This window comes from Sipha flava, unplaced genomic scaffold (assembly GCF_003268045.1).
Source record: "Sipha flava isolate LNK unplaced genomic scaffold, YSA_version1 39_pilon_pilon, whole genome shotgun sequence".
Lineage (NCBI taxonomy): Eukaryota > Metazoa > Arthropoda > Insecta > Hemiptera > Aphididae > Sipha > Sipha flava.
This window is the reverse complement of record NW_020273107.1, coordinates 491,205-519,053: the sequence shown is the minus strand read 5'-3', so window position 1 is coordinate 519,053 and position 27,849 is coordinate 491,205. Positions and strand designations below refer to the sequence as shown.

Genomic DNA, 27,849 nt, shown 5'->3' with positions numbered 1-27,849 from the left:
ACCCGTTGCCTACACCGACCGCTCGTTGCGATTGTTGTCCGCGCGCGAACGAGTTGAATCGAACATTCGATCGGATCGCGCGTGGAAAATAAGCGCAGACGCGCGGTTGTACTCGGTTACAACGCAAATGTATGTAAGTTAAGGTGAATGACGACATTTGATGAACGTCAACGATTGTCGGTGAGCGTTGACATTCGCAATTGAGTTTTGGTGAATGTTGGAAATTTTTAGTTAAATTTCGAACAAAGACGTTCAACAATTTGTGTGTGGTGTATCGTGTCGTACGCAGATATCGTGAATGTTTATAAATATTGTTTACACAACAGCTGAAGGCCAAATTATGTTTGAGTAGAAACGCATAATAATTGTATAGTGTATAATTTAATCGAACGGTGTTTAATGATCCATACAATACTATCGGAGATAATATCAGGGGTATTTGAGATGCAATTGTACCGAATAAGTGTAGTTGTATAACCTTTAGAACTTTTATGTAACTCAAAATGTCATAATAGTTTATCTTGTCGAAACAAATAATTTATAATATAAAATTCAATAATTTATTAACCCTTTGAGTGACGAATTAATTAGTAAAAATTATTTCATCATTATTCATCTTTTTTATTACAAAATACTAACATTCACCAAAAACAGATAGTACATGTCAACATTCACCAATGACATCAAAGAAGAAAATGACATTAACCAAATGTCGTCATTCACCTTATATACGTACGAGTGGAAACAATCGGGGGTTGGAGGGGAAGGACGGAAATGCGATGTAGGTGGATGGCGTGGGCGCTGGCGTCTGCTAAGAAAAATGAAAAACACTTTATCCGTTCGTTCTCGTCCTTTCCTCTTAACGCCGCCGGTAATGCGATTTCCGCGTGATACGGCGGTAAAATTTGATCGCCGCCATTAATGGTAGTGGAAAATCTCCCGTTTCGACTACTACGCGCGCGGACGTCGTACCGGCGGGTAGTGGGCGGTAGGGCGGGTGAGTGTTCGGCGACCCTCGCGCGTTATTATATCGTTACGATACCATTACCGTCCCGTTCGTACACAGTCGTTGGGGCCGTGACGTCACGTCGCCGCCTCGTTCCCGTAACCGCGTCGATCGCGCGGGCGGTGGCGGCGTCGTCGCGTGCGGCGGGTGGTTTCCCGTTCAACCCCCGTCGTTCCGTCCGACGTCTTTGTATTGATCAACCGATGAGCGGGCGAACGGGGGCGGCCGTGCGCATGCGGACGCCGGGGCGCGCGTGCACGATGGCGCGCGATCTCGTTACACGCGAACGGTGAACGGCGGAAAGCGCGTGCGAAAGAAGGAGAATAAATTCGGTCGGAAAACCGACCGAGGACGACGACCACCGCCACGACCGTCTCCACCACCGCGATCGAGTACTATTACTATTATTATTATTATTATTATTATTATTATTATTATTATTTTTTTCCCCCCCGTTTTAAATATCGCGCGCGCGTGCGAGCGTCGAAGATACGTCTCGCGCGCAGTGTTGTGTTTTGAAACGGCACCGCGGCTTGTGCGTTTGCGTTCACGCGGACGGTATGCTACGCGCTCGCGATAACCGTGCACCAACAACCGTGGTCGTAGCGAACGCGTCGCCGCGGCACCCGTAATAACGCGCGACACGCATTGCACCGGTACGCGACAGAACGCGCGCATCCGACGGGCCACGCAAACCGCATCGCGCAGCGTAACGCGTCCTCCGCACGCGGTCGGTGGGCCGCGACAGACGGCGCGCGTGGTTATGGACGCGGCGGCGTCACCGGAGACGAACGCGACGACCGGGGCCGCAGCTGTTGCGACGACGGGCGACCGGACTAGACCGGACCGCAGCGGACCGCGCGACCAGTAGATCGGCACCGCGATCCACTGCCGACTTCATCGATCATCGTCTACGATCCGCCACACAGGTATACGCGCGCGCTCGTTTTGTTTACTGGTCGGCATGTTTGAACGCTCCCGAACCGACGGGTGAAACGTATCGTCACGCGACGAACACGACGGGTCGGGTTTCGTTCCTCCGAAGTAACAGGGACGCATTTAAACTTACTTCTAGGGAAGGGGGCGACTCTTTAATTCAGGCTTAACATTTACGAGTATAATTTTTGGTAGTATTTAAATCTGGCGAATCCAGATTTATTTATTTATTTATTTATTTGTGTTTTAACGGGTAATACCCTTTTTTTTACAAGATTTTAACAAATATTAGAATAACATGTGTGTAAAAGACAAAAACATGTATAAACTAATATTTGTGTTTTTTTTTTTTTTAATCCGGAACCACCTAGAATCAACTTTTGTGTAGTTCTTTTCTAACACCTGTCTGTATTTTAAAAGTTACGTTTGTGTTTTATTTGATTTTTCACTATGTATGGACCCGACAAAAAGCTCAATTCGGTATTCACCGCCACGCGTCATTTGATTTCGTTATAAAATGATCCACATTGAAAAAATTTGAAATGTGTATCTTACATACGATCGATTCCTTAAATATGGATACAAATGTCCCTTCACTGCCCCCCCTAAAATACGCCCCTACGAATTGATCAGACCGAAGGAATGTTTTTAGTTTTGCTTGCAGTGTGGAATTCGATGGTGAGTCAACGTCGGACGCACGTTCACATATGTCCTTAAACATTATCGTCCTGGACGCATTTCCCAATGCAAACATTCTTTAGATCTTTCGTGGATCATAAATCGTGTCTCCGTACAACGGGCAAAGGTTATCACGCTGTAGTTCATTATAATATCACTGTTACGCGTCTCACCAAGACAAATTCCCAGATGCTGTGATATGCGCGAAAAAATCCGTTACTGGGGGGGGTCCAAGGGTCCGGTCCCCCCCGAAATTTTCGAAAGTAGAAACATTTTAGCGTTGAATATAGTTTATTAACTATAAATTGTATTAAATAATAATGTTAGTCCCCCCCCCCCCCCCCGAAATGTTTTTCCAGTTACGGCCTTGTGCGCGAATATAATTATGCGACGCCAATCGGTGGATTTGGGATTGTTATTAAGAAGAAGTGCAATAATTTTAACGATTTCAAACTCCGGATTTTAAAGAGTCGTTTGAACGCGATAGAGATTTCCATCGCTACGGTCATCTCTGCGACTTTACATCGACCGATGGGCTCACGCGTAATTAATCAATCTAGTAATCTTTCTCTATTGCTCGTCACACGTATGTCACGTGCAACGATCATCGTACAAAGTAAAAACTTCCTATGTTCGCTTCTGTTCGGTTATCATGTTATTAAGCGACTCGGACACGGGCATAACAGACCAGACCGATATCGTCGTCAACTTTTATGGTAATCCCTCGAGTTGAGTATGTCTGGATACGATTATTTTACACGTTTTATTGTAATTACTACACCTAGAGTATTTCGATATTCGTTCGGAAAACAACGGAGGAAACATATTCTTAACGTGTATGATGTAAGAGACGAGAATTTTCCATTTGATGACCCACATTTGATTGTTTGTTTAATGCACTACTAACCCAGTTAATAAAATGTTGGCGGGTATTGATAAAAGTTTACCTGAATGAATAGATTTACGAGTGAATGCGTTACCGTAAAACAACAAACTGCAAACTTTTAGTACATTCTTGGGAAATAAAAAGGCTGGCAAAAAATTACGCTTTAATGGAATATTTTTTTGGCTTACTCTTTGTTTTTTGCGATTGGCTTCTTTTATCTGTTAACAAAGTGCCTACATTTAAGTGTTTTCATTTCATTTCAAACTTGAAATCGGTCTATTAATCTCTTAAATTTTTCAACATTAAATTATTTTTATTTTGGGATGTTCATTTGAAAAAATATTAATTTTAATAATTAAAAAGTAATATTTCACGGGCGTTCTATTTAATCACAATTTATTAATTTTACAGATAATCAAATATATATGTGCTTTTTAAATAATTTATCTTTTTAAACGTTGTGAAATTGTATTGATCAGAATTTTTTGTTCTATTAATGAAAATTGAATAAAATATAATTTTGAGATAAAATTATTAGAGCGATTAATAGTTTGTAAAAAAAAATAACACTTAATGGATTAACTGGATGATCACGTTTTTATTTTTAGTTGATTTGTTTGCAATACGTACAATTATTATAAGAAAATATAATTTGTCGTTTTTATTAAACGTTTAATCAAATTATATAAAATAAGATTTGATGGGCTTATATGCGTAAAATTATTCATAGTTCGAAATTTACATTTGTAAGTTATAAGTTAAAGCTAATCAATATATTAAATAATTTGCATATTATATAATAAATGGTAGTTGATTATATTTGAAAAAAGTATATGAAGTACTGATTATATTACGTAATTATTTCTAATATAGGTTTAAATATTAATTCAACGACTTGCATCGACATATTATTCTTTTCATTAGATCGAAATTATTTGATTAAAACAAATATATTAATTGGAATCATAGTATTAAGCATTTCACTTATTAGGCGTCAATTCAAATTTATCATGTAACATATGTACTCAATATTATGCAACTTAAAATCTACAAATTAATATTATAGTATCATATAATACTTACATATATGGAATTTGATGCAATTGATTATATAATCAACATTGTATATACATTTCTCCATGTTTAATAGATTAAAAATCAGAAGGTTTATCTTATTTAAAAATTAAAAAAACTTTTTCCATTATTATTTTAATTATTTTTAAATCTGATATAGATTCCAATGTAATTTCCTCATAAAATAAAAAAAATATTTAATTATAAATTTTATAATGGAGAAATAGATAATTTATTTTAAATAAATGATTGAATTTTAAACTACTATTCTGCAATAATGGACGAAGTTTAATCAAAGGATTAAATTAATAAAAACTTTGGTTAGGCGCTTAAGACAATCAAAATAATAAGGAATTGTTTCGGCTTTTATGTGTTTAAAAATAAAGTAAAAATCCAATAAGCTTAATAAACTGTTTTAATTTTATAACAACTGTTACAATCGAGTTATTTAACAATAAAAGTGTATTTTATACTTATATTAATATTACATTTATAATTGTAAATTTCGAACGAAATGAGCTATTTATATGCTATATTTATTCAATTTAAATTAAATGTGTACGTTTAATAGTTCAAAAACACAATGAAAACTAAAGTAAATCTTTTACCAAACCGTGGGTGTGTCAGTGATTCGCAATATTTTTTTAAACCGAAACAATATTCTGTGTACATATTCTTGAAAATACTTAAATTAGTAATGATGAGCTTTGTATTTGTGAATTAATTACATTTTTAGTCTTATAACACATATATAATTGAAATTGAAATAACTAAATTAAGAAAAAATGTATAACATTTTATTTAATTGACTGACATATAGTTGGTTGAGGCATAATTAATATCTTAAATTTTATTTAAGAATAAAAATTATCTATGTTAATTGCTCTTATAAACTTACTTAGTTTTTATTTCTGGAATACAATTATGACGTAAACTAAGATAACTCTTCTATGGTTACAATTGTTTTAATACTTATCATTTTATTTGTTTTTCCTTAACTGAGCAAAAACAGTTTTATTGTTCAAAAGAAATATAAATATTTAAATTAAAAACTCTTAAAAAACTTATAAACGAGTATATATTATACGCTGAAATGTTGTCTGTATATTATATTTTATTTTTTTAATAAATTAAAGATAAATACCTTATTTATTTTTATTTAAGGATGTGATTTATAAATAAATCATAAAATATTTTTATATTATATCGAATGTATGAAAATCATTACTTTTATGGGTTGAAGTGTGTAAAACATGAATACTATTGAGACTTGAAATGACAGCTGTGGTTATACTGTTATATGTATTATTATATGGATTTAAATAGATAATAATAATAATAAAATTGTATTAAAAAAATGAATAAAAACGGGCCGAAGTTATATATACATTGATTAATTTATAAATAAAAGTTATGGCTGATAGTTCATGACGTAATAAAAGGTTTTGAATATTAAGATTTGATCTGATTAAACTGTAATTATGGTTTTATATGGGTGTGTTAATTTTGTAAGAAATACATTTTTAAAAAAATCGATTTACTATATAAATGTAGGTGAACTCTACAATACATAAAATAAATTTCGTTCATTGATAAGATAATGCTAATTAATTTAAGCATTCAATAATATAGTTTCTACTATTTATTTAGTATTCAATTACAATTTAAAATATTCATTTTTATATAATTTTTTGCGTGAAAACTTAGAGTGAATTTAATATTTTATATGACAAAAATGTATTCAAAATACATTCTCGTTATTAAATACAATACTGTTCTATACTTTTCATCACTTATCGATGGTAATAATTTAACACAAATTCAAGAAAATAGTATTGAATGGTATATCAGATAAATAAGACAGTCGAAAAAACCCAAAAGTACCTAAATTACATTCACAGCGTCAAGAGAAACTAAAACGACTCGCATTCGTTCAAATTTAATTCGATTTAGATGCTGTTTTTTTTATATTAATCAGTCGACAATGACATATCTGAGAGCTTTTCAAAAGATGGATGGGCAATAAGTTCTTGGCCGTCTAGATCCGCAGACTTCACACCGATTATTTTATTTTCATGGGATTATTTGAAAGACTTTTTAAGTACGTTACAGATAATTAAAAATGTCTATGTCAAAATAATAAACACAACATTCAAAAAAGTATTAAGATGAAATAAAATAAAACTATGGAATACTCGGAAATAAAAATGTGAAAATAAAATCTACGCAAGACTAATTGGAAGTTATTTCGAACGCCCCCGTGATGTTTATAGGCCATTATTCACTGATTTTTGCGAATAAACAGTATTCAAATATATTTTATTTAAACGAATTCGAATTGTTTTAGTTTTTCAACCAAACAGTGGTACTAAAAATCAACATTTGACCATATGAAAATTATATATTAAAATGTATTTGAAATATTATAGTTTGATTCTAATTAACTGTTTCTTCATAGTTAAATTTTTAGTTTTAACTTTAAAAAAAAAATATTTTAAAATTATGTTTTTATTTTGACATTTAGTTTAGTTTATTTGACATTTAGTTAGAAAAAACTGAATTTGGAAATAATAATTGGTGTTTTTAAATTTGAACTGTACATAACACAGAGTACGCATTTCAATATTTAATTTTTGATGAAATATTGTTTAGTGTGGTTGTTGTTTTTGTACTGGCTAAAATTAAATACGAATTATTTAGTCGATCTTATCAAAGCAGAACCGTACACAGTTAAATTAAATTTTAGGTCTTGAATAAATGATTGTGAATAAAATTTACGATCATTTAACATTTTGGACAAGTCGAGCTTATACTTCAGGAATAAATTAAAACTCATCCTTTTGATAAAAATGTTTAAATAGTTTTATATATTTATAAACAATTTTAATTACATTTTTTTAATTAATTTAATAAGTATATTAGTTTCTTATATTATAGGTTATGTAAAATATACTTCTTATATAAAAAAAATAAATATTTTCATATTTTTACACATGGTTTTCGTTTGGGCTTAATAATGTTTTTATGTTTTTTTTCCTTTGAATATTAGCCTAATGAGATACAACGTTATACCCGGTATAGCAGGGGAAATCGAACGATTTCTGGTTTCTAATGCGAGATAGATATTTAATAATAAAATATTAAATACGTCAACCTTGACATAAGTAAGATTTTTAGTGGAAGTGTAGATGAATTGTTTCATACAGATTAACTATTTTACACATATATAGTCATGGATACATATGGAGTAGATAAACATGTACAATTTCCGGTGCGCGATATAAACCATTTCATTATGAAATATTACATTTGACATTGTAATGAAAAAGTCAATATAGGATAAATTTATATATTTTGGTATTGTTAATCTCGCGGGAGTCCGAAATTAAAATGTATACTTAGAGTAATATACTTATACATGGAGTTATTTTTTTGACCCATTTGTTTAAGTTTAAGATATATGGTTATACATATAAACTATAGTCACGCAAATATTCAAGTTTATTTACAATTAATTTTTTGTACAAATTATACAATATTCAACGCAATAATCATATCGTTGTCTCAGTTCAAGACTGTAATAACTCAAAAAACTATTATTGAGATATCGACGCCTAAGTTAAAGACAGCAATAACTCAAAAATATTCAGAATTGAGTTATCTACGTGATATTATTTGCAAAATTACGACGATTTCGATTCTACTCGTATAATGTAATAACTTTTAGTTACATTATTCGCCTTTAGAGGTCGTTTATTTCATTCTAGAATCAGTAGTTTCATAATTTGAGTTATTGCAGTCTTGAACTGAGGCGCAATATAATGATTTCATTGAAATTAAAACGGCACATTTACACGGGTAAAACATTCGTAAAATTTAGGCTTTTATGACACATGATTATATAACGTGTTTACGTACGGGAAAATTTAAAAATATGCAATTTAAAGTTCAATAGTTTCCAGCCGATGGATTGCCATAAAAATGTACGATTATTTTAATGCTACATAACCTGTTTTTCAATAAAAACAAAGTACATGCAATATTCATATTACATTTATAATAAATGTTCAAGTAAATGTATATATGTACTACCTTTGTCTTAACTTGGAGTATTATTTTATTTTTTATTAGAAATTGATCAATATTTTATGTATAGCAATAAGCCTCAATAGTATAGTTTTTAGTTAATAAACTTACATTTTTTTACATGAGTTAAATATATTTTTAATTATTTTTAAAATAATACTCAACTAAATTTAAATGGAAAACATTATCAACATATGAATATTCAAAAACTGAATAATTGATGATATAATTTAGTATACGTTATGCCAAATAAGCTGCGAATAAAAGTACTCAATCCATAAACTCCGTAGTTATAATGTCGACAAACAAATTTCCGGTACGCTACATTATTATTATAATAATTTGATAACTTTGCGATCTCTAATAATTGTGTTGGTTCATTGCACACCGGTGCTACTGACGGATACAATATGAAAATGTTCCATATACGCTTATAAGTGTCAAACACTTTCTGAAAAATTTTAGAAGTTACTATTAATATTATTACTATTATTAGTTATAGTAATTATTTGTTGATTGGAAATTATCATAAGTTTTATCATTGACTACTATTTGCAAAATTTGATTTAGAATCTTTTAAAGTTAAAAAATTATGAAAAATATGATTTTTTCTAAAGTTCAATATTTCTTTCTAATATGACTTTATTTGTTGTTTTACCCAATACAATTTTTTAGGTAGGTAGAAAATTTATGATTGTATGAAGACATCTCAATCTAAGTGTGTGAACTAGAAATATAAATCCAAATGGCAATTATTAATGTGTAATATAATTGTTGTCCACAAAATAGATAATTAACCTAATTAAAAACAAGTCATTTTTTTTAAAATAGTTTGTTTATTTTAAAATCTAAAATAGATCGCTTAAAAAAAAAAAAAAATGAATAAAATATGGTTTTTGCTTTGCGTTTAAATAAGACATGTTACTGATTCAAATATATACGTATGTATATTGGTGTCATTTATTCGAAGAACGTAACAAATTTAAGACAATCTAATTTTTATTTTTTACTAGAAAAATAGCGAAAGAAAATGTTCATGTGATCATATATAAATGTTTTTATTATATTATTGCACAGTAAAACAAGATCAATACAAATCAACTATCTGTATAACTGTGCAACATTGTACGAACAATCGTAATGCTATAACGAATATTTATGACCATAATTATTGTGTATATCACATGAATAACATCAAGTATTTTCACATTGTTCATCGGTTAAGATTTTAAAGTCAGGAGTATGCAATTCTACCATTTTTCAATGATATACCGTCGTACTACACTACATTAACAGGTTTACTTCGTGGCACTTTTACAGACGAATAATCGGCTATAGACGAGATTGTGAAATAAAAAGAATACGTACGTGTTAAGTTTTCGATACGGCTCAGTACTCGTCCGATAGTAATACATATAACAGAACAATTATCTTGGAATATAGTATCGATATCAATTGGAAAATTAACATTGATACATCATTTTAATATTTAATAACCGTTCCATATAACGTTATTAATATTATTCTGTCATAAACGCATTTATCGCGTTCGGAACAGATATTCGTACCACGATCGCGATCCATAACAATAGCCAGCGATGTATACTGTTATGAAATATTTGAATTAACCGACGGTTTTCGTGAGGAATTTTTAATCGTCCACTATTCAGCGTATACGAATCGATTCCTGTCATGTATTCGCGCAGAGAGATAGAATTTACTGGTTTTGTCACGAATGCCCGATTATAGTGAGATGGGCCATCAGTAGTCTCTGCTGAGAGATATTTCCTAGCGCATACCGACACTCCGACCGGCCTCGAACACCACTCATTTACCCAGTGGTGTGATTATAAAAAACTATAATATATATATTATATTATACTATATAATATAAATCCCCTCCAAATTATCTCGTGTATATATATTATGTTAACAGTGTTAGTAAAATCGATTAACGTCAATCACTTCATGTGAGTAAGTACCTTACTTACTTAAGTTATACGCAACATTTTACTTATCACACCTACCGGCTTAGGCTCGCCGCGATATCGTATCGGCACTCGTAATCGTAACGGGATAGGTTGTGGTTGGTATACAGTTCTTGTTCTGTGGGATAGTTTGAGATAATGATTTTCGTAAAAAAAAAAAAAAAAATACTACAGCGTATTATAACTCTTAGACAACGAACGCTAACCATGAATGCGATATGATTCTCAAAAATGAAACTTCCGGTAAGCAATTCGAAAGATCCTTGATATCAGTGCAGGTAAACATCTCGGATCTACCGGTACCGTTACGAGTGTATGGCAACAACAACCGGAATATTTTACGGTTGGTCCGTAAGTCGACGGCGTTCGTGAGAACCAAACAAAGGATTCGCGAAGGTTTCGACATCAGTGAAAAGTGCAGATGTATAAAACAACTAGATAGTCGACTTCCTATATAGCAGGGGTGGACAACTGGCGGTCCACGAGTCTTTTTTTATTCGGTTCGTGCTATATTTTCAAATTACATCATACAATTTTAAAGTTTATCTTTTATAGTGTAGAAGATAGTAGTTCTCAACCTTTTTGAGTTCGCGACCCCCTATAATGTCGCCAAGATGTCTAACGACCCTTTTGTAATTTAAGCATTGAAAAATTTTACAAACTGTTATTATTTTATTTATTTGTGTATACAATTTACAAAAAAAGGTATATTATAAAAGCCGATTAGCATTAATTAATAGAAAAAATAAATAAATATAAATAAAATAAAAATGATGTAAATTTGAATATTTTTTTAATTCAATGATTCTTTTGCTGTTGATTTGAAATAATTTTTTTTTCACATCATGTGACCTTAATAAAATTGTTGGTGACTCCCAAGGGGGTCGCAACCCCTGGTTGAGAATTGTTATTCTATACTCTATCTTATGGATATAATAATTGTTATCTGGTATTAAACATCGTTAAATTGGAACCATTGCCGCCGTACGCGAAACTAGCAATGTCTACAAATTTCATAATGACAACGCACATCTATAACGTGAATACGTAATGTTAGAGTTTTTTTTTTTTTTAATACTTCAGATGAGTTATTGGAAACGTGAGAAAAGTAGTAAACAGTGAATGTTCGAAAACAAATGTCAAATACTAAGTTTTTGTTTGGTACGATAAAAATTATGTTACTTACGCATGTGTAGCATTTGTATTAAACTTTACGGAAAACGTTTTCATGATAAACGGATGTTTATTGGACTCGTATGACCCAGAGGCTAAAATTTATACTTTTTCGTATTGCTCACTTAAGGATTTTCTAATACTTCCCTTTCAAACGTAAACAGTAATGAGTAACACGGTTGAAACAGTTGGTATCTTAGATTTTGCTGATGATACATTTTGGAATTCTAAAAATATGTAAAATAATTTAATAAAAAAATGTAAAATCAAAAACAAATACCATAATATAGAGAACCACAACACATTTTTTAATTTTGTACTACACATTTAACATTTCGTATTACGCAAAGTGTGTCGTACCGCGCACAATTTTAGGCCCTGGTATGACCGGCATTATGTGTTGGAGTTACGTATCGAAGTAGATCCAATATCGCAACATCGCGTGTTATACGTACCTACCGGAAATATCGGGTTTTCTCAACTTCGCGATAGCAAACAAAGACCAAAGTCGTATGAAATTTTGAAACGTTTCTAAATATCATGGTTTACGATACGGATGTTTTCGGCGATAAGGATAACAACGTGAACGTTGCATGGATGACGATGTTGAGTCTGCGGCGAAAAGTCGGAAAAGCGTTGCGATATCGTACGACGGGCGGGTGCATTTCGACCGTTGACCCGGGTACGGTGCAAGGTCTTCGGTTTGGACCACGATTTAAGATATACCGAAATATATCTTAAACCATGGTTCGGACAGACGCGCGCGATAACGGCTCTCGGCCCCCCTTCCCCCACCGATGACACGTGTTCGCCATTGATTATTATTGTTTTTTTGCGCAGGCGCGGCGGGCGAGAAACAGAGAGAGAGCGCACCACACACATCGCGTCGGCGGTGACGACGTCCAGCGGCGGCCGCGGACGTCAGGGTCCACGCGGGTGGTGATCACCGTCATCGTCATCACAACCGTACGGCGGCGGCGGCGGCGACGACGACCACGACGATCACGACGACCACGTCACCGGCATGCCGGAGCAGAGCAACGATTACCGGGTGGTGGTGTTCGGGGCGGGCGGCGTGGGTAAGAGCTCACTGGTGCTGCGGTTCGTCAAGGGCACGTTCCGCGAGTCGTACATACCTACCATCGAGGATACGTACCGGCAGGTGATCAGCTGCAACAAGAACATCTGCACGCTGCAGATCACCGACACGACGGGGTCACACCAGTTCCCGGCCATGCAGCGGCTGTCCATGTCCAAGGGCCATGCGTTCATATTGGTCTACTCGTGCACGTCCAGGCAGTCACTCGAGGAGCTTCGGCCCATATGGCAGGTGGGTGCCGGGTCACATGTTACTAACCCAGACTGGGGAGGGGGGTAAGGGATAAAGACGGGTCGTGGGAGGAGAGATCCATGTCGTGTTTTGCGTCCGGCCGACGTAGTTGTTAGGTCTCGGCGATAGAATCCTTTTCTAGGGGCGGCAGACTGGAGCAAATATTTTTTTTACCTGGGTTAAGGTTTTTTCAACCAATACTGAGGTTATTCAAATATACAATTCAGAATCTATCCTAAAAACTTATAACAAAAATCTACGATAACACGAAAATATTTACGCAAATTAAAAATTTTTAAATAGTAAATTTCATAAATCCTTTGACGTAGTTCTTTTAACTATAATGTTTTACGACTTTATTACATCATACATATTTTTCAGTGGGGGGGGGGGGGGTTAGAGCCCCCTCTGGCGGAACCGTGCGACGACCCGTCGATCGGTATAAAACGCATATTGCTCCGTTGATTACGATACATTGCTCGGTGGTAATATTACGTGTATCGCATAAAATTGTCCGGGTAAAAACGTGTAAACCATGTTCGCGAGGATCTGCAACTCCTCTGTAGCCGACCTCCGGTATGAACATGCACCGCGTTGTACCGCCCGTGATAGATTTTCGTATAGATCATATCATATAAATCTCTAACGATTACGTGCCGAGGTGATCGTTGTAAAAAAAAACTGGTAACCGTTGAAATACATCATATCCGTTTTGACAACAAAGCGCTCGAAAACACAAAAATATGAGCGAAATCAGATGATTAGAAGGATCAATTGGTTATCGAAGGAATAATTAAAATTTTAATTCTAATACATGAAATATTTAAAAAAAAAATTAATAACAAGTAATAAAATAAAATCGTAACGAGATGTTCCATAATATTTTTTATAATATACTTACCAATAAAGTGTTCACACCGTTTCGCTCATTCGTGTGTACACGAACAGTTCTTTAAAATCAAACTTGATTATTTATCGGTGGAGCGATGATGATTCCTGATAAGTACATACGTACATCACCAAAACGATTAATTTCCTCTAAACCTTTGGTGTTGAATAAAATAATGATGCGGTGTCGGATATCATTATTTTTTTTTTTTCTAAATGTTTTTAACGTGAGTCGATATCTTTTTAAACCCTTTCCGTTGAGCAATCCAAAGTACACAACACATGCGCCTTCGACCATCAATTGATATCGGTAGAGTTAAGCCTAAACACTCGCTTATCCTTCGTGTACAATATTATTACATACATACCGTATAATACTGCGCACAATGTATAGCAGCAAGTCACGGCGCGACTGAACGATTAATCATACGATATTTTGGTCCGCGGTCGGATGTATGCGTCATCATATCGTATAGACGTATGAATGTGCTCCGTCGGTGACGGACGTCAATGAATTGCTATTTATTCGGTCTTATTCACATAACACAATCAATTAATAATTAGCTATCAATTATTCGAATAATAAAAATCATACATAAACAAACATTATTTATTTATTTCGCGCAGAAAGTATCTATTTTTTTATTATTGATAAGGTTTGAACTATAAAATGAACAATTATTGTACACGCCCCATGTTATCTTTGATAAGTTTATTTAATTTAAATATTATTTCAGTACGAATAAAAATTGTCGTTCGATGACAACTATTTGTTTGTGGACATAACTTCTGTTTGTATTTCGTACATATTGTATACGTATATGATTTCTGGTCGTTTTTAGAGCGGCCTATAGTAAATTTTTTTTTGCATGCATTCATATTCTATAAATATTACGGTATACCTAATAAACGTAAATAGTATTTAATAAATAATTTAACTTGCAGTTGACCGTTAGAAACTAATTTAATATAAGTATTAAACTACTTTTGTAGGATTAAATTTTCGAAAAATATACAGTGAAATAACGTAGTGAATTGGAAAAATATTCAAGTGACCCGCGAGGAGAAAAAAGTAGAGTGTGTAACCTTTTCAGTACTTAGAAATGACGTTTCTTTAGTTTGAAAATAATAATACAGTTTTTCAAAAATTATATATACCTATATGGACTGAAAGAGAAGAAAAAAAGGAAAAATTAGTCATAATATAAACCTACCACATTAAAGGAGTTGGTATAATATTAAATCGTTATTATAGTTACTACTCATACATTTATGACTCATAATACTCACTTTATTTGTACTCCAGTCACAAATTTAATATGAATATAAACGCTTAAAAACATCGAGTAAAGATTTAATAATTTTAGAATCAATTAAATTTTTCAATTATACTCCGATGAAAATTAAGATTAAAACGCATTCGTATTTTGATCAATTATTTCATGAAAAATAATGAGGATTTAGAATATATTTTGTTCTTTTAAGTTATCCACGTTACAGCATCATTAAAATGTATTCGTCGAACCGAGTAGTAGTTTATAATCTATAGATTATAAACGATGTATAAATATACATAATTTTTATATTTTAAGAGTTAATCATTTTTGTACTAAATTTTACCACTGACAATGTCCTATACTGATTTGTTCTTACTGACGATCATGTTTCATACAATAAAATATGATATAGCCTATGAAAATAGTGTTAATACCTATTTTTCTTCAATAAATATTCGTAAAAAGTTTTTTTGTCATTTAAATATTTAAATGAGTATATTTATTCTTCTCTTTTTCTTCTTTAACTTGAACAGTTTTGTAGACAGTTACAATTCGATATTATCTTACTCAAGTTTATTAATCGGTATACATATGTACGAGTACATGTTTAAATGTATTAATTTTTTGATTAAACCAATCCAATTGATATATTTTAAAATTTAAAAAAAAATTGTTATCGATCGAAACCTATCGAGACTTTATTTAAAGAATAATTTCTTATTATGTTTGCCTATAATTAATATATAATTGATTTTAAGTTTCCAGATTTTTTTGCTTTGTTTTTTAAATTTCAAGGAAAAATTGTTTCTTTTGAAATTTCTTTAAAACACAATGTGTATTATTTAGTTTCTTACACGGCGAGTACCTATATGTTGTACAAGACCGTCGCTAGGTTATTTGCCACGCCCTTTAGCTAGAAACTGCAAATTTAACTATGAATGATTTAGTTTAGATTCGAATATGAATAAAATATGTATACGTACTTAGATTAATATTTTACTCTGGTTCAGCAATAAAACGTACATTTTGCACGCAGGATTGGTTTGTAATAAATACCTGGACAACGATATACATGAATATTGCTATCATTTTTTGCCATGCACAATGCAATCTTTCTTTGATTAATGATGTTGAAAGTTTTCTGATGTACGCGAAAAAAAAATAAATATTTATACCTACGATAAACACACGTGACGTGCGATGAAATCCTTTTGTCATTATCTCTCTATATAGATCGGTGTTAAAGTTCCTTTTTTCGTACGAAAAGATGATTTATTTTCGTTTCATGCGTTTCGGACGGTAATGAAACCGAAATCATAATTTTACGATATTATTCTTGTACACGTTCGATCGAAAACAGGGAACCGGTCCGAATCGCGGACAAACAATAATGATTATAATAACAATACATAAGTAGCGTGCATAACACTACCCCGAGACGACTTCGAGAATCGATTATCATCGCTCGTTTGTTCCGTACACCGTGACGCTCAGGGCCGTAGCAACCAAATATTACACCCAAGGCGAAAATTAAAAATGCGTACTTAAGTATTTTAATTTATAAAAAGAATTATAAATGCAATATAAATAATAATTTTTCTTTATAATGTAAGCGTTTGTTAATTTTATTTAAATCAATAACTTATTCAAATATAAATATACATAATAATCATAACTAGGTACATAATTATATTTATAAGTAATATAAATAAATACATAAAAACATAAATATATAATATTACTTATACTCATAAGTAATAATCTATAACTTATAACTTATAAGTAACAATTAAATTGCAAATTTTTCATTTTTGCGCCCTCTCAGGAATTGCGCCTGGGGTGCAGGCACCTCTAGCCCCTCTCTTGTTACGGCCCTAGTGACACATCGAGGTTTTCCAAGTCGATCCCATCGAAACGTTGGCGTGTCGCGTAACAGTAACGACGAAACGTACACGGATCGATCATTTCACGTGACTCAGGGGCGGAACTAGAAGGTGGAAGACGGGGATTCATCCACAAACGTAAAATTTTCGAGGGTGTAATTTTTGTAATCATTAAAAACTTATTTGATATTTTTAGCTTTGTTAAATACTCTTATTAGATTAGAACACAATAAGTATGATTGTATATTAATTATTAGAAAAAAATACTCGAGAAGTGATTATTGGTCTATGATGAGGCGTAATTTTAAAATTTTCCCCGGGCGTAAAAGTTCCTAGTTCCACCTCTGACGTGACTCGCCGTTCGTCCCTGCCCACGTAAACAACATTTTCGATCACGTGCTGGATATTGTGGACGTCAGTGACGGCGTGATGTCCATTTTCCAATAGCTTCGTATGTGTCGAGCACAGTTACGATTCGACGTACTTGTAGGTACATAAATATTAAAATTAATGGGTCCGATAAAAAAAAAAAATGAATGAAAAACAGTAACGTTTCGTGTTGAATGTGCGAATTATGTGTTAAACTTTGCTTCAACAGAACCCGTATCGCACCGCCACCCAGTAGTTGTTCGCTCGTGCCGCAGATTAATCCGGTGCGACGCGTTGAAAACTTATTTTATTTCGCGTTCGCAAAGCTCTACATGCAGCCATGTTCGTATCGCAAACACTGCGAACTAGTGTGTTTGTCGATTATATTAAGTACGGATGAGCGGAGGAGGGGAAAAAGTTTTTCGGTTCATTTTATTCTTCGCTCCCGCAGGAAAACAATACTACCGCGAGGAGTTGTTTGCACAATCCGTTATTTTACTCCAACCATAACCTAGGTAGATGCGGAAAAAATTTTACGTTTACGTTTCATGTTTGTCGGGCAGAAAGCGTTCCACCAATAATAGATGAACGTCGTTCACATTCGACCAGGAAAAGCCTACGTTAAAAATGCATTGTTGGGTTTTCGCGTAACCTCTTACGCAGATTACCAATAATTAATTACGCGATGTTCGTATTTCTGTTCATTACATCACGTTGTATTGGTATACCTGTTGTTCCGGATGCAAGGAAAAATTTATAGTCCGGTCAAATTTACGTTCAATAATGATTTCATTGAAATATTATTTTCAACAATATCTGGGATACGAGTGATAGTCGTTCGTGTCCGTACAAACTAGAATTAAATAAACAAGCGCAATATTTTTGACAGAACAGCGATTATTTCTGATTTTCTAATTATTCGGAAACGTAAAAACTGCTCACGCTTCGAACAGTGATTTAACTTGAGTTTATTCATATTTTCTTTAAGCAAAACTTAACGAATATTTTAAAAAGTGTCGTATTAAATAGCTGCCCAGATACAAGTTGTGAATAATAACTTGTTTAATTATAGTTTGAAATATACTACCTGCATAGTGTTTAATTAAAAAATACACAGACGCATACACAATCAAACCAAGTATAATATTTCATACTGGTTTTGATAAACACATATCGTATTGGTACGTGTATAAGTATTATAATTATATTAACATTTTATAAAAACAAAACGTAGAGTAGAAAACGAGTTACATTGTTTGATATGTATTATTCTTGGACCTCTTGAGGTATGAATAATATCTACAAAAGAAATTACACAGCCAGAAACGTCAAAAATTGTGTAATTTAATTTTCGCTTCTTCTGCTGTTATTTGCCGTCCAGTTTCTTATCGATGATGAGGCTAATAGGTAGTTTTCGAAAAATTTGAGTATAAACGCTGGAAAGTGTTTTTCTAGAAAAATAGAACACAACACATCTTAAATCCAATTGTCAAGGACAGACGCAGAAAAAAATTTCGAGTGGGGATGTTTTGAAAAAATAAAAATAATTACCGTCAGGCCCATATTTAAAAATTTGGTGGCCCGGGCATATTATTTATGCCCTTTAAAAAAAAAAAAAAATAATAATAATATAACACTTATTATTTCGTCCATAATCGAGATTCTTTAATATTAAAATATAACTTATAAATGAATATATCAATAATAAATATATAATATATAATAATAATAATATTATATAATATTATACAATAGTATTATATAATTATATAATATATATTTATATATTAATAAATATATTTATCGTTTAATACTTTTTTTAATTTACAAATTAAACAAATTATAACATAATAAAACATATTATTTTCTTTTTTTTTTCATTAGGTACATCATTTATAAAATTAATTTTGCTAAATTATTTTGCCACCCCTGAGACTTGATGCCCCCGGACATGTGCCTACCCGTGCCCCTGTTAAATACGGGCTTGATTACCGTTATTTTAAAATAATTTACCATTGACTATAGATTGACTATTGTCGATCGTCATCACATGACCATACAACAGAAAATTTAGGAAAACCGTTAATTATAATGTACCATTGTAAATAATATTATATCGATAACGTAAATTTATTTATTTTTACTTATTGATAATAAGCGACTTAAAAACACGCATTATTTTTACGACGTATTGCCATTATGGAATTTCAAAAATTTGAGTTTTAAGTACCAATACCTTTTAAAACGTTTGGAAAATTACAAATAATTACAAATTCACTTTTCTTAGCAAAATATTTTTTTTCCAGCATATTTTAATCGTATTTTAAACAATTTATTTTTAATAAGGTAAGATAACTACGTTTGAAACTAATCATTCATTCATTCCGGCGGGGGGGGGGGGGGGGTGAACCCCCAAAACCCCTCCTTGTGTCCGCCACTGCCAATTCTAATTGGCACAGCCATTTTCGTAGACTGTTGAAAACAAAAATACGAACGGAACCAACTTGAACCGTTGAGTATTGCTTAAAATGTTTAGGTTGCAAACAAAAAGAGAAAATAGCATCGTATTGAATATAACTACTGCGTGATGAGTGGTGCACGCGGAAGTCGTGATCGAAAATCAAATTAGAAAAATTATATAGAACAAACTCAAATTAATTTGATAGCAGTCTCGCTCGCCTCTTTCTCTTAGAATGTCGAAGGACGGAGAAACAACAAAATTAAAAAAAAAAAAAAACTGTACCATATGCGAACGTTCAGGGCAAATATCGTATCTCCTGTTATATTGGAGGAAAGAACGGGAACAATTTGGTTTCCAAAAGCGGAATTGGTAGAATACGAATTGATTTCGTATAAGATATACTGATGTACGAATAATTTGACTGTTTAGTGGTTAAAAACGACGCTAGTCGAAAGTGGCGTAGCCAAGAGGGGACAAGGGGGCTATAGTCACCCCCCAAATGGGTCGTGGTTGTGTGCACGTACTAAACTAGTACACTGCTATCAGGGGTGCTAAAAATTTTATTGCACCCCTCCCCCCCTAGTTACGCCTATGAATGCACCGATTCCGTGCACATGGGTGGGGTAATGGGCTCAGATAACGGTTCGTGGACCGTTCGTTATTAATCCGTGTTAATCGTGTATGCGTGTGTGCCGGACAGGTAATCAAAGAGACGAAAGGCGCAGCGGAGTTGCCGTCGATACCGATCATGCTGGTGGGCAATAAATGCGACGAGAACGACACGCGGGAGGTGTCGGCCGAGGAGGGTGACGCGGAAGCGCGTCGCTGGGGCTGTCACTTCATGGAGACGTCGGCCAAGACCAACCATAACGTGAAGGAGCTGTTCCAGGAGCTGCTCAACCTGGAGAAGAATAGGAACATATCGCTGCAGCCAGAGAAGAAGTCCATGCGCGGCCGCAAGATACGCGAGAAGTGCGCGCTGATGTAGTGGCGGCCCACCCGTGGTGGGGAGGGCACGCTCGTCGGACGCGCGGGATGGGTTTTTAACACGCACGTTACTCGTACAGTTCTGTCGCATAAGTTGTATTACAATTATTATTATTATTATTATTATTATTATTATTATGTCTTTTGTGTTTTTCGTTCATCCGATTTCGGGTTTCGTTCGTTTGAATCGCACGGTTCGCTGTTTTGTCATCGTCACGGGTTATACGCAAATCGCAACATTTTACTGTGTAAAATTCGAGGGGGGGGGGGCAAAAAACAAAAACATATTTATTTCGTTTTAGTGAGACTGATCAACGCTGACAACACCAATTTAAATCTAGATTAAATATTATAATAAAACATGTAGAACGACGTTTTGAAACGGTGGTAGTGAGAAATTCATCCGACACGAACTTTCCGGGGGTACCGCGAACGGACATCGTTGTTTTTCCGTCGGAACTTTTAGCGCGCGGCGAGTTTCAACCGGTCCGCGACCATCGTTCGAAAACGCTGTAACGCTCGCACACGATTATCGTGGAACGACTTCGTGACCGCCGACGTAGCATTCGGACGAACCTAGCGGATACCTCAACTACATTATTATATTAATGTTTTATGCAGTGCTCGACTTGGCAAAATTAAAGAAGGGGGACTCAAAAAAAAAAAGAAGCGTCCCCAAAACTTGTTAAGCGTTATAATTATAACGTTATAATAGTAGGGGACGCTAAGATTTCTGAAAATTAGTTGGGATACTCCGTCACCCTCAAGTCGAGCACTGATATTATATTAATATAAAATATACACGTTATATAGTAACAATAATCGTAACTGTTCACACCGTCGTCGCGATGTCCAGAGGAAGACGAACGTCACCTCTAACCGTTTGTTATTATCATTTTTTTTTTTTTTTTGTCCATCATAGTCGTCCAGCAATGGGTATGATCGTAGTCGTAACGAGTGTTTACAATAATTCCCGGTAGTAATTTATTTCACGGTTGTAGCGTTCCAAACACGGTCTGTAAATAGTGCTCATATCGAGTTCCGGTAGGTACCAAAAAACGTTCATCTCACCGTTTTCATTTTTTCGTTTACCGCGATACAATTAGGCGATCATATTTCTAGAGGGGTAACGTTGATTTTTCTATTTATCGTGGAGAGGAGAATTATTTATTAATCGTATGTTATATTGCACCTTGTACATATTATTTAATTAAACAAAAATGTAGTGGTTACCTAGTCAACAGTATTTATATATATATATATATATATTATAATTATATTTTTTAAATAAATGATATTTGGTAACTTTTTTTTTAGATAAATAATGTAATGTTATTATTGTTTACAGCTTTATATACGATTCGTTTGTTATAATAGTTGTATAAGTGTATTGTCGATCAATTTGAACGATAGGAAGTGATTTTCGTAAATTGCTCCGGTCTAACGTTTAGTTCCTGAAAATTATTTTATTTCCATTTTTCTTTTTCGTTGTTAATTTTACGCTCACGATATTATATTGTTTTTATTTTTTCACTTATGTATAATTCATAGTTTTTAGACATCATTCATTTTTGATGAAATAAGTAACAGATGTGTAATTGAATCATTTTTTAATTTTTACATATTATTATTATTATTATTATAATATTATTAATTAAATAGGCTAATAATTTAGCTGAAATATTAACCTGCAGATGGGAACATGACAATTTGATATATGTTTATAATAATTAGGTATTGCATACTTTTTTGGTATTTTATAGAATGTAAGAAAGTTTTGTTGTAATGTTAGCCTAATGCTCAATAAGAATTTAAAGATAAAAAAATATTTTTTTTCGTTTCTATTGTCCAGTTAACATTATAATTAATTATTATTTAGAAACTAATATAAGAGCTTTTAACTATTGTTGTTTGATCAATGTTCAGTAAATGTGTAATATTGAATGTCGGAGTGCTTATGTATGAAACCGTTATCAGTTAATTTACGCCCTTCCCTATCACAATAAAAAAATCATACAATTTAATTATAAATGTAAAATACTATGAACAGTACAATATTGAAGAATTTAAAACGTACACATATAGGTTTATTATATTTATAATTGTGAACAACTGACATTTTACATTGAACATATTCACTATTTTTCTATGAAAACATATCACAAAATATCTTTTCTTCAATTTATTAGAGTAACAGTAAAAAATAAAAGCACGAAAATAAATTTTAAAATGTTGGTACACGATTAAAATTTTCATGACTTATTCTGAATTATTCATCCATAATTTGTAAGCGATGACGTGTAAGATTTGCAATATCATAACAAGCTTCTGCAGTTAACAAATCAGATACCTAAAGAAAATAAAAATTGTTTTACATTTACATTTCTTGTTTAATATTGAAATTTCACAAAAAAAAAAAAAAAAACTGTGCCAAATCAAATTAATAATGTATTTTGTTCCGATAAATATATCAAAACATTTTAATAACCCTTCTTATTAGTTAATATAATGGAATGGAAGTACAGGCCGATATTTAATAAGATCGATTTATGTATGACTGTAACATTGTATTTGATGTCAACCATATATTTAATCAGAATTTTAAGACTTTTAAATGTCATTGTTATAGTTAATTTGAAGAATCTAATATAAATCAAAATTTATTTGTTAGTGTAAACGTAAAAATTGCTTTTATTCTTCACACTTTTTTTTTTCCCCAAGCTTGCAACTTTTCAGCATATTGGTATATGATCAACTTTGTCCTGAATTAATAATCCTGCTCATCCTTTTAATTATATAATATAGTATATACCATCATAAAATTAAGAAGAAAATTAAATAAAAAAAATATTAAATCATTAAAATATATTAACAAGAAATAAAATTATTACTTTATCATTTTTATCTGATAAATTAATTAAAATAGTTATCAACAAATAAATAACTGAAATTAAAAATTCAGTAAATATAAAATATGTAAGATAAAAATAAATTAAAATGTTTTAATTTAATTTACTTAAAAATACTATTTATTTTCACTGAGCCGTTAATTAATAGCTGGTAGCATAATTTTAGTATTTTATTTTTCTGGATGAAATAAAATTTAAATGCTAATCAAATATATATTTGATACAATGATAATTTAATTAAGTATACATTATTTAATAATTATTGAAAATATTATTATAATTGGTTATTTTATCTATATGTTATAAGTTATGATTTTTTTTTTACAAATTAACATTTTAAAACTAGAGATTGCATTAAATTGTATTGTTTTTTAAATTGTACTTTAGTAAATTTTACATTACAAATATCTTAAAAAAGTAATAATGAAGATGTATAATTAAATTAAAAAAGAAATCTAGACTTCTTGCATCAAATGTCTGTCTAATGAAAAGATTATTATGATTTTATGAGAAACATATAAGGTTATAAACACTCGAGATTTAAGTATAACTATTAGAAAAAAAATTATTTAATTTAATTTTGAAAATATAAATCACATGAAAATATAAAATGTTTACATCTTTAGATAATATTTTAAACAAATTATCCATTAAAATAATAAAATACAAGTAATAATAAAGTTTTGAAAAAAAAAAAAAAATAGAAAATTATTTTAAATCTTATCATATTTTTATTATTATTTTTTATTTAATTTGCCTTTGTTTTAAATATTAAAGCAAAGCAGTTAGATTAGTTATATACAGAATTTAAGTACTTAGCAATATTTTTAAAAAAAATTTAAAAAAAAAAAAAAATTAATTAAAATATTTATGAAATTAATGATGGAATAAATGTTAGGAATGGAGCTAGAGTTGAGGAGATTAGAGTAGAGAATTATATAGCCAAAGAAAGATAAGAATGAAAAAAGAAGTTGTCTACTAGGAAGAATGGGATGGACAGTTAAATATAATGTGGTTAAAATCGTATATTGATTCATGAGGACTAGTATAGAGTGAAGAAGAATTAAGGGAAAACTTGAAAGAATGGTGGGGTAGAAGACTGTACCCATTGCGGAGGTGGGTGAATCCTACAATCAGATGCCTAGAAATTTTAAGTTTGGTGATTCATAGAAACTTAGATATTATAGGGGTAACATGTCTGCGCCATGAGGGGAAGTTATGATATTATTGTGTTAAATAGATAAATTTTTTAATATGATAAGTATGTCTATAAATATAAATATAAATATTCAAAGATTATATTTATATACTCAATACATATTACTACTATTTAACTATAACTTATATTTTATTTATTATACTTACAGTATATTTTTTTGATTCTTCTAAGGCAAACTGTATACTTGTATCATAAATAAGCATTTTATAATAAGACAATGCTAATATTACATTGCGTACTCTTGATATTGTTTGTCTATCACCAATATCAACCACCTATACATATATTTAAGTATATTAATTTTTTTTGTAAAATACCTCAAACGTAACCAAAGGAAATATAACAATAATTACCTGTTCAAACTCATCTTCGAGTCCAACTAAATCTTTATTATCATTTGATGTTGGTTCAATCCATATATAACCATTATTCCCAAGTATGATACTTATTCCAACTGTCAGGTTATGAAAATGGTTTTTACTACGTTTTATTAGACTGGATTGTACTTTTATTAATACACCTTGTCCTAACTGCACAAAAAATGTCAGTTTAAGTTTAATTTTGGTTAAGTGAGACATTAAAACTATTTACCTTGCCATACTTCAAGCTTCGCATATGTAATGATAAAGAACCATCAGCAAATATGGAATGTACTTCAGCACTAATCAAGTCACCTTCACTTAGGTAATTTCGCATAGACTGTTCATCTTCCATACCTCTTCTTCTCTAAAAATAGTAGAAGAAAAATATTTTCAGAAAAAATTATGGTTTTAACTCAATCCACTGATTTGGCAGATAAGCTACCTAAGAACATGAAAGTAATGTGGATATATTTTACATATATATTTTAATAGTACACATTTTTAAAAAGTAACAGCTTTGTAAGAAGTATATCATATATATATATATTTACATACATATATTCTATAATTAATGTACTATGAATTAATTAATAAATAGATACTAGTGGTTAGGTATCAATATAGAAACATAACCATAAGTAAAAAAATTAATTTAATGTTTCAAATATATATTATTCAGATAACCAGTTGGTTAGATAATTATTATTCTACTGTGCCTTGAATGTATTTTACATTAATTCATTAAACAATGTTACTAACAACTCGTATTGTTTAAAATTATAAACTAAACTTACTAATTCTCCGCCAGGTAGCTGAATAGATGTTAATAGTAGAACAGCATCTAGCCTTGCATTTAAATCTACTTTCCAGCGTTTGTGCACTAATTCTGTAATTCGACCAATCACTACATCACCAATCTCTCCATTATATCGACATCGCAATGGGCTAACTGTAACTAGTCTATTAATATTTTGTTCTACTCCTGCCACAGTTGCTTTTAATGAGCCCGCCGATACGTAAGTTCCATGTCCTCTATAATGAAGTAATAATAACTAAGTAAAAAATAAGTAAAATAGTACATAAATCGGTCAGAGGTGTTAAAGAAATATAGATTACAAGGGGATCAGTGGCTAATAATAGTTAAGAGTAGTCTTCGTTTTTGTTCATTGTTTATAACTTAATAAAAAAATTGACAGTATATATACAAACAACTTTCTTCAATGAAGTTATAAGAATGTATTTGTTGAATATAAAAATAAATAAATAAGTAAAAGAAATGTTTGTAATAATCATTGAAGAGATTGAAATATAGTTTATATTTTAAGAAAATATTTTATAAATTGGGAGACGTAAAATATAATAAAAAAAATACTCGATCATATAAATATTCTTAATGATAATTATATCAATAATATACAAACATTTATTGTGATATGGAAAAAAATATATTCACTAATCCATTCTAAATAATTGTGTATTAACAGGTTTTATGATTGTGTCGAAACATTTTAGAAAAAAAAAAATGCATAATCAGTGTATATCTTTTTTCTCATATTTAATACGAGCATATAGACAAGATAAACCTAGCTAAGATGATGTATTACTTATTTTATACTATTCATATGATAACGTATTAAAGAGTACAACCGATGAAATGCAAGTAAACACTTACACATTTATCATTAAACATTATCGGGTTCTTTTTAATAAATATCTACCTCATAAATCCTGCTTCATCTCTAATCTTTTCACCGGGTGTAAATATGACTGGTGGATTCGAAGTCGGTTTGAGAATGCCATGTCGGGTCTTCTTCGATGCTAAACTTATCGAGATATTCATGGTAAAAGCCGATTAATTATGTCTTCATCAGCTCGAGGGAAGCGCTGTAATTCGTCGCTCGATACTATTCAAATTTAAATTTTTATACAATGTCTATCACGACAAAACACTCAACGCGCGATACGTACTGAGGTTTGAACCTAACCTCACATTTTGTTTTAATTTCGACGTCCCCAACGAAGAGTATCGTAACTCATTTTTTTTGTTTTTGAGTTAGCTACGCAATTTGTTAGGGCAATTTTTTTTCTTAAAACCACGAAAACAATAGTATTTCAACTATAGCCGAAGATATTATAAAATATTATGTATTAATATTAAAATGTTGATTTCCCGCGAAAAAAGTCTTATCATGAGTTACCACTAAATTTAAACATGATTACCAACGAAAACTATGGTAACTCGAATATTATAATTTATAATATTCTAATTTTGGATTTTTACTTGTTTACCTTTGTGGGTTTTAGTTTTTAGCATAATCAATCACAATAATTATTGAT

At 31.8% G+C, this 27,849-nt stretch overlaps 2 protein-coding genes across 2 annotated transcripts; one reads left to right on the top strand and one right to left on the bottom strand.

The window, feature by feature from the left end:
- The first annotated feature begins 1,328 nt into the window (after positions 1-1,328).
- On the top strand, positions 1,329-21,688 carry LOC112688543 (GTP-binding protein Di-Ras2). Its single transcript, XM_025561799.1, has 3 exons — positions 1,329-1,935; positions 12,668-13,157; positions 20,736-21,688. The coding sequence occupies exons 2-3, from the start codon at positions 12,852-12,854 to the stop codon at positions 21,021-21,023; spliced, it is 594 nt and encodes a 197-aa protein (XP_025417584.1). The 5' UTR covers positions 1,329-1,935; positions 12,668-12,851; the 3' UTR covers positions 21,024-21,688.
- Positions 21,689-23,189: 1,501 nt separating this feature from the next.
- Positions 23,190-27,502, bottom strand: LOC112688584 (exosome complex component RRP4). Its single transcript, XM_025561854.1, has 6 exons — positions 27,231-27,502; positions 26,307-26,544; positions 25,742-25,876; positions 25,504-25,680; positions 25,297-25,425; positions 23,190-23,372 (listed from the first exon to the last, which is right to left on the bottom strand). Exons 1-6 carry the CDS (start codon positions 27,350-27,352, stop codon positions 23,292-23,294), a joined length of 882 nt encoding a protein of 293 aa, XP_025417639.1. The 5' UTR covers positions 27,353-27,502; the 3' UTR covers positions 23,190-23,291.
- Positions 27,503-27,849: the final 347 nt, after the last annotated feature.